This window comes from Scyliorhinus canicula, chromosome 14, assembly GCF_902713615.1.
Source record: "Scyliorhinus canicula chromosome 14, sScyCan1.1, whole genome shotgun sequence".
In the NCBI taxonomy this organism is placed as follows: Eukaryota; Metazoa; Chordata; class Chondrichthyes; order Carcharhiniformes; family Scyliorhinidae; genus Scyliorhinus; species Scyliorhinus canicula.
In genome coordinates this window covers 40,386,703-40,406,161 of record NC_052159.1, presented here as the reverse complement: position 1 = coordinate 40,406,161, position 19,459 = coordinate 40,386,703, and the positions used below count along the sequence as shown (strand labels likewise).

The 19,459-nt window shown below is 40.4% G+C and overlaps 1 protein-coding gene across 1 annotated transcript in view; it reads left to right on the top strand.

Annotated features, from left to right (window-relative positions):
- rfc3 (replication factor C (activator 1) 3) overlaps positions 1–19,247 on the top strand; it is a 28,359-nt gene extending 9,112 nt beyond the window's left edge. Inside the window, exons 3-9 of the mRNA XM_038818081.1 lie at positions 3,025–3,092; positions 6,506–6,603; positions 10,706–10,887; positions 13,322–13,458; positions 13,894–13,992; positions 16,564–16,633; positions 18,850–19,247. Of these exons, the coding sequence (XP_038674009.1) occupies positions 3,025–3,092; positions 6,506–6,603; positions 10,706–10,887; positions 13,322–13,458; positions 13,894–13,992; positions 16,564–16,633; positions 18,850–19,044 (849 nt within the window). The 3' untranslated portion in view covers positions 19,045–19,247. The remainder of the gene's footprint in view (positions 1–3,024; positions 3,093–6,505; positions 6,604–10,705; positions 10,888–13,321; positions 13,459–13,893; positions 13,993–16,563; positions 16,634–18,849) is intronic.
- The last annotated feature ends 212 nt before the right edge of the window (positions 19,248–19,459 follow it).

The following is a 19,459-nucleotide window of genomic DNA, read 5'->3' as shown; positions in this document are numbered from 1 at the left end:
TGGAGCTCTGGCATCCCACCGGTGTCTTCAACCGTGAAGACCGATGCAAAGTAACTATTCAGTTCCTCTGCTGTTTGTTTGTTCCTATTATTACTTCTCCAGCCTCATTTTCCAGGGGTCCAATGTCTATTTTTGCCTCTATCAGTGAGCTGGTTATTGCAAAGTAAGTGCTGCTTGATAGCACTGCTTATAACCCCTTCCATCACTTTGTTGTGGTTGAGAGTAGACGGGGGCAATGATTGGTATTTGTGGAGCCTCTTCTAGTTCGTTGTTTAATTGACAACTACCATTTACAACTGGACCTGGCAGGACTGAACAGGTTTGATCTTAATCCATTGGTTGGTTGTGGATTGCTCAGCTCTGCCAATCGCATTCTGGGCTAACTGTTTGGCATGGAAGTAGTCCTGGTTTGCAGCTTCACTCCTGCACTGGCAGAGTGAGGATATGCCAGCTGTGCGGTTACAGTTTGTGACTGTATACAATTGATCTTTTTTTTTTCCCCTGATAGCTACTCTGAAAGAATTAAAGGAAAACAATTCAGTTGTAACTATACAGTAACTATTAAACACCCAGATTGGGACTTGAATGGGACACTCCGCACCCACTCAACCCCATCCTCAGGAGCGGGATACCACCCCGCCCCTCTTCCCGGTCTCACCCTGATTGTCTGAACCACATACCTTCTCCCTTTAAACTTTCCCTATATACATCTCCTTTAAGGCAAAAAGTGCATAAAAAGGTGTTCCTTTCTTCCCTGTGCCCCAGTTACTCCTTGCTGATTCAACCGGGAGCACACTTTGCATCTTTTGTCTCACCAACCTGAGTGAGGACAAGATGGGTGTGTCATGTGAGAGTACCTTTAAGAAATGGGTGTTTATAAAGTAGCTGTAGTAGGAGTACCTTTAAGAAATGGGTGTTTATAAAATAACTAGTAGATGTACCTTTCCGAAGTGGGTGTTTATCAGTGTTGTCAGAGTGTGGGTGGAGCTGGACCGTCTGTCTGCTTTTACTTTCGCTTTGGGCTGTCTGCTACAGGGTGTGTTTTAGTTTTGTTTTGAGAGCTGGATAGCTGCAGTCACAGCAAGCAGGTGTATTAGTCTCTCTCTGCAATCAAAAACTGTCTCCAGATCCTTTGGTGATTTCAAAATAATGTCTGTTTCTGCAGAGAAGTTAAACCTGATGTCTTTCTGTAAAACCGTTTTTCTTTGTCTTATGGATGTTGCAAGGAAAGATTTAAGAGTTACTTGTAGAGTACTGTATTCTTTGGGGTATTTATTGGTGTTGATAATTAAGATGTTTACTGTGGGTTTATAATGTATTAAGTGGTTTCATAAATAAACATTGTTTTAATTTAAAAGTACTTTAACTCTCTTGTTGCACTACACCTGTAAGTTCTGCCCAAATTGAAATAAAATCCTTTTCCATTGCTGTCTTTAACCCCATCTATTATTAAGGCTACCCCTCCTCCTTTTCCATTTTGCACATCTCATCAAAAAGTTGAGTAGCACAGTGGTTAGCACAGTTGCTTCACAGCTCCAGGGTCCCAGGTTGGATTCCCGGCTTTGGTCACTGTCTGTCTGGAATTTGCACATTCTCCCTGTGTCTCTGTGGGTTTCCTCTGAGTGCTCTGGTTTCCTCCCACAGTCCAAAGATGTGCAGGTTAGGTGGATTGGCCATGATAAATTGCACTTTAATGTCCAAAAAGGTTAGGTGGGGTACTGGGTTACAGAGGATAGGGTGGAGGCATGGGTTTAAGTAGGTGCTCTTTACAAGGGCCGGTGCAGACTCGATGGGCCAAATGACTGCCTCCTGCACTGTAAATTCTATGATTCTATTGTAACAGGTCACAATGGTTCAAGAAGACAGCACACCGGCATTACCTCATTGGCAATTGGGGGTGGACAATGAATGCTGGTGTTGCTCGTTGCTCGGGGGGGAGGGCCACTTCTAGTCGAGTCCCGGTGGAGTCGCCACTAAATGTTGCTTGTTCTAGGTGAGTGTGCTTAACACTCGATCGGCTCTGTTTTATTCCTTGGCTCTAGAGTCGCATGGTATCCTTATGATACCGCCACGAGGTTCAAGTTCAGATCAATGACTCAATACACCAGTTAGTAAGTTCAAACAAGACACGTTTATTATTACACAGTTATTTACTACTCATGCACATAATATTAAGACTAAACTGTTCCTACCACTACTAGGCCAATACTTATCTGGAATAAGGGAACTGCCGATCAGGGAACAATGGCCTCTTGCTTTGTCCTGGATCCGCAGGCTTCCAGTTGGTGTGGACTACAGGGGTCGGGAGTGTCTATTCTCATAGCGTGCGTTGTATGACACTTGCTTGTCACTGTAGCAATTGGCCAGGCCTCCTTCTCACATTCAAGTTTCTGGAGAGCTGCTGCAAAGGTGTTCTGCTGGGAGGGCCGGCTAAGAGAGCGAGCTGGGGTCAGGGTCTCTGTCTTATACTGTTTTGGGTTTCGCACCCATCTGGGCGGACCCTCTATAAACTTGCAATCGATTGGGTCTCTTCCCAATCGATTGATTTGAATTTCCCCAATAACGGGTCTGTTCCTCGATCGCTGGGCAGTTCTCTCTAACTTGTTTGTGTCCTTTTGTTTCAGGCTCCATTGGCGCCGAGAAGTCTGACCTGCTATAGAATGTTTCTATTGCAGCTAATTATTGTGTCTATTGTGCCCGAGAATCACCGGGAATCGCTCAATTAGTATGCAAACTGCTAGTTCCTATGCTGTCTGGTTTCTTCACAGACAGAATCCACAGAGAGGTTCTGCAACCTTCTTGCCTCTCTGACATTGTCCAATTTTCCCTGAATGCAACTCAATGTTCCATTTTATGTCGGGAAGTGGCCAGCTTCGGTGGCTACACTGGCCATGCCAGCAAAATCACCATCCCATAAACAAATATTTTTTTAAAAATTGTGGTCACGTTGAAGCCCTAACAAATCAAATCAGCATGAAATATTAATATTGTAACTTCTCACTATTTGATTGTACATCTTTACAGACACCATCCAAAAAGAAACTGGAAATAAGCACAATAGCAAGCAACTATCATCTTGAAGTTAATGCAAGGTAAGTGCTTACAAAGGATCATTTTTGTTCAAAAAGCCTGGGTGCGAGGGGTTTCTGTCAATGCTGTCTGCTGTCCTCGGGGAGCGGGAGGTGTAGACAGAATCAATGGGAGGATGGCAAGCTTGTGTGATGCATTGGGCTGAGTTCACCACGCTATGCAGTTTCTTGCAATCTTCAACCGAGCAGTTTCCATACCAAGCTGTGATGCAGCCGGATAGGATGCTCTCTATGGCACATCTGTAGAAGTTTGTGGGAGTCAAATGCAGACATGCCGAATTTCTTTAGCTTCTGTCTTAGAAAGTTATTTTGCACTGCCTTCATCTATGACTACTTATCATGATGCATGATGATCTTTGGGAAATGAATATTTTTGCTTTTAGTGCAGGATGTGAATATTCCAGTTCAGAGATATAGATATATATATATATATATATATATATATATATATATATAGTGTTAGATGCCAGTATAAGTGTACAATGGTACTTTCATTGTGAAATCTACCTCAATTTCCTAGGAACTGCACAATCAATTGTGCTTGTATGAACTTTTCTATTTCCCCACATCAACCATCCTCATGACCCATCTGAATAACTTGCATTGATGTTAAATGTGAACAATTTGCGCTGTTTATCCCAGAAAACAAGGAAATGACTAAAACTGTTGTTTGGTAGTACGAAATTTGAATATTACATTAAACAGTGATGTGTTGCCAAATCTATTCATCTTGGCACACATCGCGACAAATGCAAAAATGCCAAATTTCAGATGATCAGAGCTATTTATACCACAGGACAAAAGAATACCAATTGGCTGGCAAATCAACTGATCGGCCGAGGCGTTGTCGTAAGAAAGCAACAGGGGGCTACAGGTCACCCATGCTTCTAGGTAATTGAAAAAAGGTGCAAGGTTTCAACATATTCCTTTTTATTTGCTGTGAATGGGTCACTGGATATGTATGTCATTTCTAGCAAACGTAAATGAACCACGTTACGAGCTTGACTGATAGCTACAATAACGCCCATTTTAAGTTATTACTGCGTTCTGGATTGTTCAGCAAGTAGTGCCAATCACAGATATCAATATAATTAGCGAAGCTGAAGGAATTCTTCATTGTTCGTGGAAAACTCACTTAAGGACTAGCTGTAATCATTCATTCAACCATTTGATCAATTCATGCTGTGCAGAACTGATAAAACGGTGTGTAATGGCCATCATTTTTGTGTGCCTGAGGTAGTTCATACTTGTGTGGATATAGTGAGCCATGAGGACAAATCCCATCATGTACATTGCAGAGTAGCTCGTTACTCTTGCATAAGTCAACCGAGTGTTTTTGTGTCTTGCTTTCAAGCAAGGCAGCAAATCCTATACATAGGAATTTGGAACCATCATTAAGAAGAGAAGAATAGGCTTTTCATGCTTCCATGAAATTAGACCGTAAGACATAGGAACAGAATTAGGCCACTCCGCCCATCGAGTCTGCTCCGCCATTCAATCATGGCTGATATTTTCTCATCCCCATTCTCCAGCCTTCTCTCCATAACCCCTGATCCCCTTATTAATCAAAAACCTATCTAAATTTAAATAAAAGCACAAGGTTCATTAAGAATGCCATGCATTTCACCAACATGATGTGCTTGCTTAGAATAACCATTCTGGTTCCTTATGTCAGGTTGCAAAATATGTATGTCTGGACTCTCTCTGAGGCTGCATAATGCCTGATGCATTCCTGATGCATGTGAAAGTCAGTCCACAACATGCATGCGCTAGATCCATTCAGCCCAGTTTCAAGGACTCGTCATCTACGTTGGACACAGGTTTGTGGTAGGAAACTGTGAGTAGAGGAGTGAGGGACGCAAGCACACAAGTTGAAAGTTGTATGGGCTACCTAAGGCGCACAAGTGTGATGGCCCATTACACCCTTTTTATCAATGACCAGTTTTGGATAGCATATGTTGCCCAAGTGGTTAAATTAATTATCACTTGAGTTTTCCCACATACGCAATGAAGAATTCCTTAGCAAAGACTACGTGCAACCTACATATTGATAACAATGCCTTGTCTATGTGCCTGTTTTTCATTGTTACCTTATTTACGAACATGTTGCTGAAGGAAGCCATCAACATTGGTGCCGGGACGCTATACCATTTTTTGAATCTATATTCATTAAACTTATGAACTTGGCAATTTGTGCAGTCAAATTCAGTTATAATGACTCCATGTTTGCGTAAATGGTGGTGTAACCATGCAATCCACTCTAGGTAATCTCCCCATGCTAACATTTCCATCAGTTTCCACAAGTGGCTTAGCACTAATCTCCTGCCCTGTGCTATTTCTGATACATGGATGATGTGTTTGTGATCTTGCACGGAGTGTGCCAATAGCTACACTAACAACCATTTTAAGATAACCAGTCAAGATCATAACTTGATTATTTACACTTGCTAGAAGCAGCATATGTTCATACTCGCTGACCCATTCTCGAAACAAAAAGAATATGTTAAACCCTTGTGCTTTTTATTTAATTTCACGAAAGCATGAAGAGCCTATAGTTCTCTGCTTTCTCCACAACAACGCCTCAGCCAATCAGTCTATTTGCAAATCTATCAGCATCTCTAATCTGTGGTATGAATTGTTGCGACCGCTTGAAGTTTGGCATTTTCCCATTTGCCCGATGAGTGCGAGACACATTGGCAGCATGTCTCTTTTTAGCAATAAATATTCAAACGCTGTGTGAACTAGTTTTACATGAGACCCCTAGAGTTAGCAAAACATGAATTTATTTTTGCTCCCAATCTGGGCTGAATTTAAACAGGTCAGCGAAACGGTTAGTTTTTAAGCCATTTTCCACGTTACTTTGTTTTTCTTTCTCGACGCAGTGACGCGTGACAATTAATATTTCTATACTTTATTATATTGGTACTTGTTGTAGTTGACACGCATGAATTGGTATTGCTCTACCTTTTCAGATGCTCTTTTTCAACAAATATGCATGGCACTCAAATAAACGAATGTGTTTTATTCTGCTTCTTTAGTGACTAAATTGAGCATATCTACTAAGTAAATTAGTCATGTGTGGTGGTGCCGGGATAACTTTCCGATCTTGCATTGGTGCTGGGATTATTACAATTTTCATCAAAATTCCTGGGCTTGGGGAAGATAAAAATCAGCTGGAATTCCTGCTCTTGTTAGCCACCCAACAAATCTGGATTGATGTGAATGAGGGTTGAATCATCTTTGTTCTGATGTCTCCTTCTTGCGTTCACTAATGCCTTCTCAAAACTCATGAGAATAAAGGCTTCTTGGGTGGAATATTGGAGAGCATCAGATTTGCTTCACTCTTTACATCTTCCAACTATGTTGTTTCCAATTTTAAAGCGGATTAGAATTCTAGGGTTATATTTCTGTTTCAGTGATGCTGGGCACAGTGACAGAGTGGTTATTCAAGAACTGATTAAAACAGTAGCACAGTCTCAACAGCTTGAGACAAGTACACAGAGAGACTTCAAAGGTAAGAGATTAAATAATTGAGATCTAATTTATGGATTTCACTCATTTAAAAGTATTGTGTACACTTGCGTTTCAATCCCCATGGAGATCAACAAACCTAAAGAACTGAATTTACCAAGCAATCCCAATGAAAAAAATCAATGGTAAGATTTTACCTTTTTATAACTAGCAATAGGAGATTTACTAGGATGTTGCCTGGTATGGAGGGAAGGTCTTACGATGAAAGGCTCAGGGAATTGAGGTTGTTTTCGTTAGAGAGGAGAAGGCTGAGAGGTGACTTAATAGAGACATATAAGATAGTCAGAGGGTTAGATAGGATGGACAGTGAGAGTCTTTTTCCTCGGATGGTGATGACCAACACGAGGGGACATAGCTTTAAATTGAGGGGTGAGAGATATAGGACAGGTGTCAGAGGCAGTTTCTTTACTCGGAGAGTAGTAGGGGTGTGGAACGCCCTGCCTGCAACAGTAGTAGACTCACCAACTTTAAGGGCATTTAAGTGGTCACTGGATAGACATATGGATGAAAATGGAATAGTGTAGGTCAGATAGGCTTCAGATGGTTTCACAGGTCGGCGCAACATCGAGGGCCGAAGGGCCCGTACTGCGCTGTAATGTTCTATGTTCTATGTTCTAATCATACCATATATCTTAATCAACACAAATTGAACTTGAATTAACAGATAAATGACAGTCAGTATAATTTGCACGTTAAATAGCACATGTACCGGGTGCATATGGTGCCATTCTTGCCACAAAGACCTTAAGGTAGAATTCAAGCTCCTTTCCTTCAGATTCCCATCGGATATTAGCTACCTCTCAACCCAAGTTCCACCAGTACAGACTTCAAAAATTGGTGCATTTCTTCCAAATCTCCTTCAGCTGTGCCGACTACTGTCTTGATGGTGGGAGTCCACCAATATCACCTTTTATTCAAACTCCGTGAAAACCCTGTGCACTGTATAGCCAATTCCAGTTCATTTAAAATAATTGCAATAGTCCCCAGTCCCAGATCCAGCCTTTGAATTTTCTTTTGTGTTAAACTGCTCCACCACCTTCTACCTTGCATGAGCTAGTTTTTGTGTTATACCCTAGGTCACATGGGCCTGATTCGTGCTCTTTTGGAAGCTGAAATCCTGGGAGAACTGGCTGCTGGTCACCGCTCGCACCTGAAGCCTCATCCCAGAAAAATACCCATACGTTTCAGAATAACATCACTGGTGTTATTGAGCCCTAGGACAGATGGCTGCTGCCTCTGGCCAAGCTTCAACTGCTTCCACCCCCTGCATGTGCCCCTGCTGCCTTCAGCTGACCAGCTCACAGCAGCTTCACACAGAAATGGCACTGGATACCATCACATTTGTTATCTGTAAGCAATTTTGTTTGGCTGAGTACAAAATAAAATTCCGAAACGCTAGAATACAATGCCCTAGTTGTGGTTGACCTAACCTCGGCCAATTTATCACAATGAAAAAGTTTCCATGTGTAAAACCAAACAAGCTGCCAAATGTATATTGCCCTTTAGTGCTAAGATATGTTTGTCTTCAGAGATGCCATTATATTTTGAACCATAAGTGTCAGCCAATACTTTGAAACTGAAAAGCTGACTTGGTGGCTGGCTTGGCCACACCTTGACAAACGTTTGTTCGTTTTCACCATAGGCCATGTAATGCTGATTCTCTGGCTTCAAGCCTTCTTCCATTCAGGTCTCAATGTTATCCACCTATTAGATTTTTTTCTTCTTCCCTTTTCTGTTTTTAACCTTCAAATTCTCCTTCAATTGTTGCCAGGGATAAGGCTGTCGGGTCTTTATTTCCAATGTCTGTATTTGGCTGCCTTTCTCTCTCTATGTATTTATCCTTTTGATTCCTCAATTTCTACCCACTCTTTGTCTTTCTGTCAATCCAGTTGATTTTGAACATCCTCTACCACATTTCAAAAGTCATTATCCTCCTCTCATCCTCTTTTTGAGTCCAAGCCTTTCATTCATCACTCCATGCTTGTGACTGTACAAGACATTCTTTCAGCTCCATGCTGATTATTTCAGACTTTGAGGCTAACTCACTGGTCGTGCCTCTTTCTGTAGTTAGCCTTAACTGATGTTCCATTCATGGATGTAACTTTGTTTATCATGGGAACAGCTTATCACCGAGTCAGTGTACTTAAATTTGTCCACTGCCTCCATCTCGGTGCTTCCAATCTTGACATTTCCATTGCCATTTAGTGCTATTAAATTAGTCTTTACCTCATTTACGTTCAATCCCAAAGACTGTCTTTTGACTTGGCCTACCATAGTCCTATAGTTATTGTAGACTTTGGACTTGTTAGGAATATGGGAAGTTAACGAGATTAACAGTGAACTTGAAATGAAAATAAAGGATGCGATCTACCAGCCACTTGGTGCTCAAGCGAGGGCATCGCCGGTAGATCCCAGGAGAGGCCTTCCTCTGGCTTCCCAGCTGCCTTTAAGCCTCGCAATATCTACCCAGACCTCGCGAGGTGTCTGAATCAGAACCCCACCCAAAATGGGCGCGACAAAACAGTGCACACCTAAGTAAGGTTTCAACCATACTTGGGCGAGCTTACCCAGTATCTGCCGGCCTCCTGCAACTGGGCGCCATTCAGTACTGGCCCACACAAACGGGACTAGACAGAACGCCGCCCGGAGGGTCTTTCAGGCTATCAAGGGTCCCTGGTTGGCCAGGGACAGGCCCCTGGTCTCCCCCTGAAGGGTGCCAAGATAGCACTGCCAAGTGTCGGGGCCTGAGGAGGGGGGGTGGGCATGTCCATGAACAAGGGTGGAGGGGGGGGAATGAAGCTGGGTGGGGCATGTGCAGGACCGGTAAGTAGGTGTCGCTTGGGAAGTTGGGTGGGGGTGGGGTAATGGGTGGGAGTCCAGGAAGAAGAGAGCCTGAAGAGGGAGACCCTCCTCCCCCAGGGACCTCATAGCAGGGTGTCCTCAGGGGGGGATGTGGGGCATTGTATATATTTGTGGGAAGGTGACATTGCCCATGAGTGGGGGATGTAGGGGACCCACAAGCTCACTTAGAGATTAGGGCACCCTTTCAAAATGGCGGGCCAACCCAAGTTCAGGTCCCCAGTGCAAGTGTGGTCTAAACCGGTGAGAAACCCTCCAGGATCCAAAGAAGGGACAACGTCTTGTTAGATAGCGGTGGGGAACTTGCCGGCATACCCGGCAGGGGACTCTCAGAAAAACCCCTCGCAAATGACACAAACTTTTCCGTTAAATCGTGCTCAAAAATAACAGACAAATAACATGACTGGCAAGAGTTTAGAGAAATTGAGGTGTGATTAATGACCACATCAGAAACCGTGTACCAGGAGATCAGTGGGGCTATAAAAATGGTTTAACAGCAAGGAATCCAAGAGAGGTAGACAGTAGAATCCACAGAGGGGAATATCAGAGAGACTGAACAATCTAACTGCGAGCATTCATCGGGGAGAGGGGCTATTTCTATATCCAACAGTCAGACATGCCAGTTCCATCTACAATCTGTGGCACAGAAGTCTGTTCCATTAAACATTTAGAGCCATGGCATATTGCAGATATTCTCTTAAAAGATGCCGTTTTTTTGCCTTTGGTGAACCAGTAAGAGACATTTTCCCAGACTTCATTACCTAAGCGATATTGTGTGGTAACTATTCACTGGATTTTACCTATAGAGTTACAAAACATTGTTGTTGCTTGGAAAAAGAAGTGTCTCAGTAAATTCAGGGATTATGTGTATATTTTGGTAACAAGTGAGAACTTCAGATAAAACAGTCTCCTTAGTTATTTATATACTTACTTCAATGTATATTAGTCTTTTGTCATGTGTTTATTCTTTTACTTTAAATATTCTTGTTTTGACACAACTGGACTGGCTCCTTACTGGTTGGACATGGTTCCTCACATTATTCCAAACTAAAATACACCAATAATAACCAGTGTTTCAAGTTAATCTTTGAGGTTTTGAGACACACTCATAACATCGACGGGGTTTTTAACATTATAATAGTTATTGTAGTCATTGGTGCTCTACATGTACATTGGAAAGAAACTAAGCAACTAATGAAATGTTCTAATTTCAATCATTTTGACAGTTGTGCTGCTGACAGAAGTTGACAGATTAACAAAGGATGCCCAGCATGCTCTGAGGAGGACTATGGAAAAGTACATGTCTACCTGCAGATTAATTCTTTGCTGTAACTCAACATCAAAAGTTATTACTCCTATTCGTAGTCGATGTCTTGCAGTGCGAGTCTCTGCACCCAGCATTGAGGAAGTAAGTGTATTTGGCTTAATGCAATTCTTAGTTTTAGATTTTTAGCAATGGATTATTTTGGCAATGGACTCTTAAATAAGCCGTCTATTACAGTTTTTAAAAAATTGCATTACCAGGGATGTATTTCAAACATTCTACAATTATACATGATTTCAACTTTACATATTAACATCAGAGCTCAGCTTGAGCTTCTGAGTTTTTATCTGATTTTTTAAATTAAAATATCTTATCTCGTCTTCTGTAATGTGAATTTGTGGTCCTCACTGAATGAGACCAAGTATTCATATTCTGCCCTGCATGATAGCAAGGAGAAACCAGGCTTGTAAATTGAGACATTTAAGGTACATTTTTAGTACAGCTGTTGTCAGTGTTGGCGAGTGATCAAAAAAAACAACAATACCCATTGTAACTTTTGTTTTATGTTCTGTAATCTTCACAGATTTTGTTCAGCAAGTGAGAGTGATGGAACTAGGTGTGGTTTCACTTTTGCTACCAGGCAGAAGCCTGTTTTTCATTTCTATTGAAGATAATAGAAAATGTAAAATGGGCAGTGTATACAAAAAGGGTCCTCTTTTTCTCTCATGGAATTTTTAAAAATCTAGCTTTTCAAACAAGTTTGAAAAACGTCAGTGATAGCTGTAATGTTCTATCAGTCGCACTGATGCATCCCAGAAAATTGGGCAGCCAATTCAAACCATGTTGTGTCTTTTTACGACCAACAGAAAAGGCAGTCTGTTCTGTAGAAGAGCCATTTAGATCCAAACATTAATTCTGTTTCTTTCCACAGATGCTGCCAGATCAGCTGAGTTTATCTAGCGTTTTCTGTTTTTATTCAGGCAAATAAAGTGTCTGTTTAAATATTAATTGGAACGATTGCCAATGTGTTTTCCAATATGACCCCATTTTTATCACTTGAAAATTAAGACATCAGTGAAAAGAAAACCGCAATAAAGCAGCATGGTAACGTTCAGAGTATAAATATTGAAGTTCACCTATTATAGGGCAACATATACATTTTTTACAAATAACTTTAAAAACTCGTTTGTGTGTATGTGTATATATATATATGAGTTTTTAAAGTTATTTGTAAAAACATTTATGTGATGCACCTTTGTAGGTTTCAGCCAAGTTCTCCATTGTTCCCTGATGACAAAAGACTGAAACACGCACACACACACAGTCATCAATTCCCCCACTACATAGAGGCTTGCATGTGCCCACATACACTCCTATTCTGCAAGCCACACACACCGACAAACACAGAGCGTATGCAGCAGAGTTGTTATTCTGGTAAGGAACTTGTACCAACAGACAGGAGCAGAAATGTAGTGAAGTTTGAAACCACCATTCGCCTTCCTCACTCAGTTTCATAACCTCTCGGTTTACCCAGCACTTTGGGCACAGTCGGTCTCTGCCAGCCTCTATCTGTGCAAAGTCAGATCATAAATATCTCTGGTCCACTATAACGCAACTGCCAAAAGTGTTTCTCATGTTAAAGAACACTTGGGCTCACCATCCGCTCCTTGTTATTTGGTGGCAACGATCCAGGGAGTCCACAGCTGTCTAGTCAGAGTCTCCAGGCCTGGTCGTCTCTACTCCACAGTTGCCATTGCTACTCGGGAGGGGAAACTTTCAACCCCAAATGTGACCCCATCCAATTAGTTTGGGAACTCCTGAACTATAGAAACTAAAACTAATTTCATTGCAAAAGAAAAAGGGATCTGATATGCTCTCAATTAAGAATTTTGGAAAGGTATACAGGAAAAAAATCTTTCCTCTTGACAAACAACCAGTAATTGGAGAGTCTAAAAGTTTGTTTGGGGTTTTTAAAAAAACATTTTGAAGAATGAATTTTGACTTATTCTGTTGCTCTAATGTTATCACTTATGTTGAAGGCTTTGTGGCACAGTCGTCGCACCCCTACTGCTGGACCAGAAGCTCGGGGTTCGAGTCCAATGCCTGGACTTGTTGGCCACAGGATGAGTGTTTAACACGGTTCAACGGGCTAATAATCAGCACTAGTATCCTTCCACTACTTCCCCTACTATTCCCCAAATGGTAAAACGAACAGTATATGTGTGAAGGTACGCTAGCAAAACAGCTTAGATAGCAGCAACATCCCTTTACTCTAACAGCAAAACAAATGATTTATTGTATGCTTTGTCATTGGAGTCTTCAAAATTTTACCAAAGGTGGGTAACCATCATCAATATCTCTTTCATGGTAGTCCCTTTAAATACTTCAAATTCTTTTGTATTTCTGACCATTTAATAATTGCACCTAGTGACTGAAGTGATGGCGTAAAGTGGTATCTGGATAAAACTTGGGAAATGGTGGCCTGACTAATGAAATTGCAGTATTTTCTGTGGTGTAAAGTATTCTCTGAATTTGAGGTGATGTGCAAGAGTGACAATTAGACCTCATCTGTTCCCAGATTTGTCACGTGCTAAGTGGGGTTTGCAAGAAAGAAGGTCTCTTACTTCCTCAAGAACTGGCGAAGAAAATTGCAGAAAAATCAAATCGCAACCTTAGAAAAGCATTGCTTATGTGTGAAGCCTGCAGGGTTCAGCAGTAAGTTGAATTGATTTTTTTCGAACATAATTCATTCTTTGGCTATGGGCATCATTGGCTACACCGGCATTTCATTGCTTCTTCTTAGTTTCCCTTGAGAAGGTGGTAATTTATTAATTTGTCTGAATTCAAATTCTCAAACTACCATTGTATGATTTGAGCTCTTGTTCTCTGGATTGCCCATGCTTGGATAACTCATCTAGTAACATAACTTCTATGCCACCATACTCTTCAGTCTGTACTTTGTGAATTTGTAGACTTTGAATTTTCACAATCCTACAAAAAATTATTTGAAAATGTACATTTCATATAGCAAAATTGAAAATGCACTAATTTCTACCAGTTCCAGCTACTGTGCATTTGACCCCCAAAAATAGTAAATGTGGCAAGAATATCTAGATGGTTCTTGATTTCTAAATATTTTTATGCTCTTAGATATCCATTTTCAGCAGAACAGGATATTCCTGAGACAGACTGGGAAATATATCTCCGAGAAACTGCTAATGCTATTGTCAGCCAGCAAACACCACAAAGGTAAACCTCCATTAAATTTTATTTTTCTACCTCGAAAACTGGAGGAATTTTAACTTGCAAAATATTCAATAAGCTATATTGGAACTGCTTCTTCAAATTTTTCCCACGATCAAAATTCCTTCTTATCTGATCGTTTTCAAAGCTGAAAGAGTTAATGCTTGACCATTCATTCTGAGGCTCAATTTGGTAATTGAGCTTTCCATTCTTCCAGGGAAGTTTCACTTCTTAGCTGGGTCTCTAAAGTCAGCATTTGGAAGTACAATTTCTGTCTATTTTGTCTCATTGTATACTTCTCAAACCAGCTGATTGGGGGAGGTGTGTCAGATCCAGTACTGATGCACATGGGTAGCAGTGAAAGTCAGTAAACTTAATGGTGCGGGGAAACTGTCAGAGGTAGCCAATTGAGAGATTTGGGGATTGCGAGCAGAATTGGTTTTTAAGAAGGATCTTTAAAAAAAAATGGGAATTCTTAAAGAACAAAACTAATGTTGAGGCAAAGCTGGGAATGTATTGGAGATGGAGTAAAAGCAGGTTAGGTTGCAGATCTGGAGGAATGAAACTACACACAACAAATTCTATTCTGACAGTCTTAAATTTGAGATTAAAATTGAGAGCCTGGAGCCGTGTAAGTCTGTGAAGGTGGGTGCAATGGAAAGCAGAACTTGTCCAGGGTTAGGGCACATGCAACATTTTAATTAGTTGATTCATGGAAGGTGGAAAATTCAAGACTCGCCAACAGTATTAGACTCCAGTAGTTCCTTGTACTTCCTTGAGCAATTTGCACTTGCATGCTTTTAATGTGGTAAAATGTCCAAAAGCACATTTCAATGAACTTGTGAAGTGACCCTTAAAGGTAGAAATATTCCATCAGACAATATTAAATATTCCATCAGACAATATTAATGAGACAAAAAGTGACATGGCACTAAAGAAGACTTTGGGGCAGTTGACCAAATGCTTGATCAAAAGAGGTTTTAATCAGCGTCTTGAAGGAGATGAGAGGAGTGAAGATGTTTGAAGGGGAAATTCCAGCGCTTTGGGGCCTTAAGTGCGCCCTGTGCATCATTTTTAATTGAATTAACCCCAGCCTCGAGTACAAGGTTGAGGCATTAACCCTCTGCAGCACCGGGCACCATAATCCCTTTATACAATACCATACCCAGCTCCTCCGCCCACTTGGCCATAATCTCTTCCATGGAATTTTTTAATTTAAAGTACCCAATTTTTTTTTGCAATTAAGGGGCAATTTAGCGTGGTCAATTCACCTACTTTGCAGATCTTTCGGTTGAGGGGGGTGAGACCTATGCAAATTCCACAATAACCCGGGCCGGGATCGAACCTGGGATCACAGCGCTGTGAGGCAGCAGTGTTAACCACTGCGCCACCGTGCTGCCCCTTATCACATTTTGGTTCATGGAACTTAGCTGTGAAATTTATATTGTTTGCCTGCATCACTATGATCACTTCTCTTTAAGGTAATTCATTGCCCATGAACAACAAGCAGAGGTATCTTAATCACACGATAGGTGTAATCATTAAATATTATTCCCCTTCTTTGTTTTCCTTTATTTCCTTTCTTGGCAACTTTAACATTTATTGGCTCCCTTTCATTACTGTTAGCACTTGATAATTTTTTATTCCTGGGATCTCAATATTCTGTAGATGGGAACATAATAGTTCAGTGATTTGTTCTGATTCTTTCCTAATTTTTCCTTTAATTCCCCTCCGCATCCCTGCATCAGAGAATCATGTTTTTGTGTGTCATTAGGCAATGGTAAAGAGCTAAAGGATATACTTGCACAGCAAAACTTCATATGGAGATATATGAATATTGTAAAAAAAAACTTTAAATGTACATGTTCTATACTTGACTGTCTTATTAATGATTTTACAAATATCATCTCTTACAGGCTTTTTTTAAATGTAGCATTCCTCGTCTTTCTGGTTTGGCAATGTTGTTTAACAGCATAAAATTTCATGGTATCAGTAAAATTTCTAATAAATTTTGTAAACTCTGGTCAAATAAAGTATGATCCACGTAAATGCTAGACTGTTGGATATAAACTTGCATAAGATGGACACCATCTCAGACTAAAGGGACGATCCTTTATAACAGATGAGGAGGAATTTCTTCAGCCAGAGGGTGGTGAATCTGTGGAACTCTGCCGCAGAAGGCTGTGGAGGCCATTTCACTGAGTGTCTTTGTGTCTTTAAGATAGAGATTAGATAGGTTCTTGATTAATAAGGGGGCCAGGGGTTATGGGGAGAAGGCAGGAGAATGGGGATGAGAAAATATCAGCCATGATTGAATGGGGGAGCAGACTCTATGGGCCAAGTGGCCTAATTCTGCTATGTTTTATGGCCTTGTGTAGCATTTTTTAGGCATTTTATAGGAATGCAATGAAGGAAATTCTGTTGCCTCCATTTGTTAAAACACATTAATTAGGATATATTCCTTCAATCTGGGGAAAAGCATTATTAGTGCTAATATATTTGTTTTGCTCCGAATACAAATAAAATTTGATGTTTCATTGAATTTATCATGTCTAAGATATTCATATCTCCTTTTAGGCTGCTTGAAGTACGTGGACGGTTGTATGAGCTTCTGACCCACTGCATACCCCCTGAAATAATAATGAAGGTATATTACAGAAGACCATTTAATCCTATCATTCTTTACTTCCCCAATGTTGAAGAGAGAAAATTGCTGGCATAATTGTACAATTTGGTCATTCTATAAAGTTTAATTCTAGAATGGTGGTACAATATGTTGGGGGAGTTGGAGGGAGATTAACTTTTACGTGTCTCAAAGCCCTTCACAATTGATAAGTTACTCTGTGGCCTAATTTTTACACATCTCAATCCAACAAACGGAATCAATAAAACAAGATTTTGGTTTGGTGGAGAAAGGGTAGGATATATGCCATTTTTACACCTCAAGTCAACAAACCAAATAAATAAGCTAAGATTTTGCTGTTGATGGAGATAGGGTAGGATATAATGAATCATTAACAGTGGCCCTTGATTTAACATCAAAACAGAGTCTGACATGAAAGTATTTGCTTTGAATTGGCACACAAGTTTAGAATGGAATTGAAAGTAAAATCTTCTGGTTCATTGCAACAAGTTCAACTGGTATATTAGCCATGTTATTCCACAGAGTGCAACTCAGATGCTAATCTACCATTTAGCACAGCAAGTTGCTGATTTCCTTGAATCCCTACAGTGCAAAAAGTGGCAATTTGGCTCATGGAGTCTGCACCGACCCTCTGAAACAGCACTCCACCCAAGCCCACTCCCCTGCCCTATCCCAATAACCCCTTAATCTAACCTGCACGTCTTTGGACACTAGAGTGGCCAATCACCCAACCTGCGCATCTTTGGACTGTGGGAAGAAACCGGAGCACCCAGCGGAAACCCATGCAGACACAGGGAGAATGTACAAACTCCACACCGAAGCCGCAGTCACAAGGAAAGTGTGCAAACTCCACACCAAGACAGTCACCTAAGGCTGGAATTGAACCCGGGTCCCTGGCGCTGTGAAGCAGCAGTGCTAGCCACCGTGCCGCCCTTTCTGGAAGCAAGCTGCAGCTTGCTGGGTAGGTGAAGGGAAGTGAGTGGGAGTCAGCTTTTTTCATTTTTCTGCACAAACTGATCAGGAAAATTCTCTCCTAATTTGGTCAGGGAGTGATGTCAAGAAAATTCTAACTCATTGGAGAATGAATAATGAGATGTATTAGTTTTGGTTTCACTTCTGAGGGTGCTGACTATTATTTTTCCAAAAATGTAAATATTAAATGTAATCCTTTAATAGTGCTGTATGATAGCAGAATTTTATCAAGCTACCGGTAAGGTTAACAACCTTGACATCCAATTGTCTCAACTTATTGCTTAGTTTAGCAAGATCACATTGCCACTACCATTTGCTACAAAGCAACAGCGCATTAAAGGGGTGAAATTACATCAACCAAAATGAATTAAACTTTTTTGTATTATTTATTCATCAATCTTTGATTTCCATGATTGCAAAGTGACTTGTCTATGGAAACAACAAGCACTTCAGACATTCACCAAAAAAATAACTGAACTCAAGGTCATTTTTATTGCAGTGCTTTTCGGTTGAATAAAATTAATGATCCTATCAAGCAACCTTTCTCTCTCAATTGTGTTGATTGGATGATATCCAAGGACCTATTTTAAATTACAATTTATACATCAAAATTGATTTGGAAAAATAGTAAATGAAAAGGTTTTATTGCAATACAGTATAGTGCTTTGTGACACAATTTTCTTGATTGTAATAGTGACCCAGTAGTTATGGAATTGCTCCTTTAGTTTGAGTTAGTCTGTAATACAGTATACAGCAAAGTGCCATTATTGAAGTGATGACTTCTGTAAAATACATTTCTATTACTAAAATTAGATATAATGTGCAATAAGGAACAATAATGTTGGATTTAAATGTCCAAATAGTATTTTTAGTCATCCATGGGTTGTGGGCACCGCTGACTATGCCCAGCATTTATTGCTCATCCCTAATTGCCCTTGAAGCAGTGTGAACTGCATTTGTCCACATGTAATAGGAACACCCACAGTGCTGTTAGGAAGGGGGTTCTAGAATTTTGACCCAGCGATAGTGAAGGAATTTATGCCCACCTAATGAGGTCAAAATTGTGTAGTGTGAAAAGGAAGACAAAATTAATTGAAATGTCACCACTTGTGATGCCCCTTAATCAAGTAAAATATGGATTCTTAAAAATTTGTCTTCGTACGTAATATGATCTGAGTTGGTTCAGACTGAGTAAATGAAAGAATATGCAAATTTTCAGATTCACTTGTTTCAATTTTCTGTTTCAGGGTCTCTTGTTAGAGTTGCTAAACAACTGTGATGGTCTGCTTAAAGGGGAGGTTGCACAGATGGCAGCCTATTATGAGCATCGTCTGCAACTTGGCAACAAGGCCATCTATCACCTGGAAGCTTTTGTGGCCAAGTTTATGGCTATTTACAAGCAATTCATGGAAGATGGTCTGGAAGCTATGATGTTCTCATGAAATTTCTGTTCATGAAGATGTTCTGACTTTTCATTTTGAGGAGGATGTGAAAATGACTGGGTGATTCTCATTCAATGTTATAGAAATTCAGCTAAAACGTAAAAAAATTTAATTGACTGAATAAATCCCAACTCCCTGCTTTGTCCTATTACAATAAACCTACTGTAAATAATTGAGTCCACAATAAACAATTCTAATGAAGATTGGGTTATCTGTTTTGTGTATGTTTTTAAATCTCACGATTTCAAGACAGCAGACAGCCACTGTTTGGAATCACTTTTTTGGGATATTAGAGGAAATGGTATGAGGAAAAGTGCAAAATCACATTCTCTGGTTTGAAAATATTTTTCATTGATTTCATGAACAACACAAATCAAAATTGTTTCTAAAATTAAACATATATTACAATCCAGGA